The sequence below is a fragment of the Megascapheus bottae genome, chromosome 37 (assembly GCF_031878675.1).
Source record: "Megascapheus bottae isolate mThoBot1 chromosome 37, mThoBot2.hap1, whole genome shotgun sequence".
Taxonomy (NCBI): domain Eukaryota; kingdom Metazoa; phylum Chordata; class Mammalia; order Rodentia; family Geomyidae; genus Megascapheus; species Megascapheus bottae.
In genome coordinates, this window is record NC_143545.1 from 5,082,530 (window position 1) to 5,084,546 (window position 2,017).

The window sequence follows — 2,017 nt, forward strand, 5'->3', positions numbered from 1 at the left end:
CCTCATGAAGGTAGAGGGGGGTGTGGCTTACAAATCTGATCCCAGGCTGCCCTCTGATTGGTAGATAGTCACAGGAAAGGGTGGGGTTGGGATTATAAAGATGTCAGAACTCCAGAGGATAACAACAGATTTCTGGAGCCTGCAGTCCTGCCTGCCTGGCCCTGTTGGGATACACCTGGACCCCATCTGATTCTCCAAGATGAGTAAAAGGACCACATCCTCGATGCAGCATCTGGCCATGCAGAGTCTGCTGAGCAACCAGTCTCTGGCCATCTCTGCCCTGAAGAATCTACCAAACAGGCTGTTTCCTGCGCTCTTGCAGGAGGCCTATGCCGGAGGCCACAAAGAGGTAGTGGAGGCTATGGTTCAGGATTGGCCCTTCCGCTGTCTCCACCTGGGAAACCTGGCAGAGTCACCAGATCTGGAAATCTTCCTCGCTATCCTGGATGGACTCAATCTGCTACTTGCCAAGAAGGAGTGCCCCAATTCGTGTAAACTGCAAGTTCTTGATATTCTAAATGAGCACTCAGAGATCGAGACTCCGGGGTGCTACTCCATGGCTGGATTCTCTTATCAGGGTATCCTGACGAAGAGTCCCTGCCCAGGGATGTTTGAAGAACAATGCTTGACGATCATAATTAACGTGGTCATCAAAGATGCTCCCCAAGACAATCTCCAAACTCACCTGCTCCAGTGGATCAGCAAGAGGAAAGAACCAATCCAGCTCTTCTCAAAGAAGCTTCAGATTCTGTCGGACTCCATCTCTGAAATCCAGAAGGCTTTGCTTATGGTGAGGCTGGACTCCATCCATGAACTGGTAGTGAGTCACTTCTACCAACCAGAAGCCTTGAAAACACTTGCTCCTTATCTGGGCCAGATGAAGAACCTTCACAGCATCCATGTTTCCACTATATATGCTCATTTAACCACGGCCAACCCCAAGAATTTCTGGTATTCCTGCAAATTGGGGGAATACCTGGGGCAACTTCTGCATCTCCAGGAACTTTATTTGCATGATTGTTTCCTCTTCAACGGAGAACTTCCCGTCATTCTCGGGAACCTGGCACCTTTGAAGACCTTGTCTCTGACTTTATGTGTGATCGAGGAATCTGACCTGTGGCTTCTTTCCCGGTGTCCATGCACCAGCCAGCTCAAACACCTGCGTTTGAGAACTCTGGCCATGGAAACATTCCCCATTGAGCCCCTGAGAGCACTACTGGAGAAAGTGGGGAGCAATCTGGAGACACTGGCTCTGGAGGAATGTTTCATCACAGACGCTCAGATCCCAGCCATCCTGCCTGCCCTGAGCCAGTGCGCCCAGCTCAGAGTCTTCAGCTTCTATGGAAACTGCATCTCCATGGCCACCCTGAAGAATCTTCTGCGTTATATGGCCAGGCTGGGCCATTTGAGACGAGGGCTCTACCCTGCCCCTGTGGAAAGCTACATGTACGAAGAATGGTGGCTTGAAATCATCGACCCTGAGAAATTTGCCCAGGTTTGCACAGGCTTGGCCCAGGCCTTGAGAGACATAGGGACAAGACAGAAGATCCAGATCTGCATCAGTATTGCGAATGATCAGAACAAGTGCCAGTTCTATAGCCTGGGCCATGATGGTTCCTGGGTGGTCACAGAGGAATGGCTTCCTGACCTTTCTGCTGTGCCTGTGTAGTCGAACCCCTCTCTACTAGAGTCTCTTTTCAGCATCAGAAATGAAACCCAGGACAGAAGTGCAGTCTCCAGGGTCCACAGACCCCCCAGATTTCAGTGTGGGTTGAAGAGACAACATCTATCTGGTCCTGGACTTTTCCATTCAATCATAGCTTTGGAGTTTGAGTTTCGAGTGCTTTGGGAGTTTTGTTTTGTCTTTTTCAATGGTTGTAAACAATGTTGTAAGCTGGGGGTGGGAATCTCTTACTATGTACAATTTGCTATATCAATCAATCAAAAATAAAAAGACCTGGGTTCGATTCCTCAGTACCACATACACAGAAAAAGCCAGGAGTGGTGCTGTGGCTCA

At 49.5% G+C, this 2,017-nt stretch overlaps 1 protein-coding gene across 1 annotated transcript; it reads left to right on the forward strand.

Annotated features, from left to right (window-relative positions):
• The first annotated feature begins 223 nt into the window (after window positions 1-223).
• Window positions 224-1,669, forward strand: LOC150042137 (PRAME family member 12-like). Its single transcript, XM_090325220.1, has one exon. It carries the CDS (start codon window positions 224-226, stop codon window positions 1,667-1,669), a length of 1,446 nt encoding a protein of 481 aa, XP_090181346.1.
• Window positions 1,670-2,017: the final 348 nt, after the last annotated feature.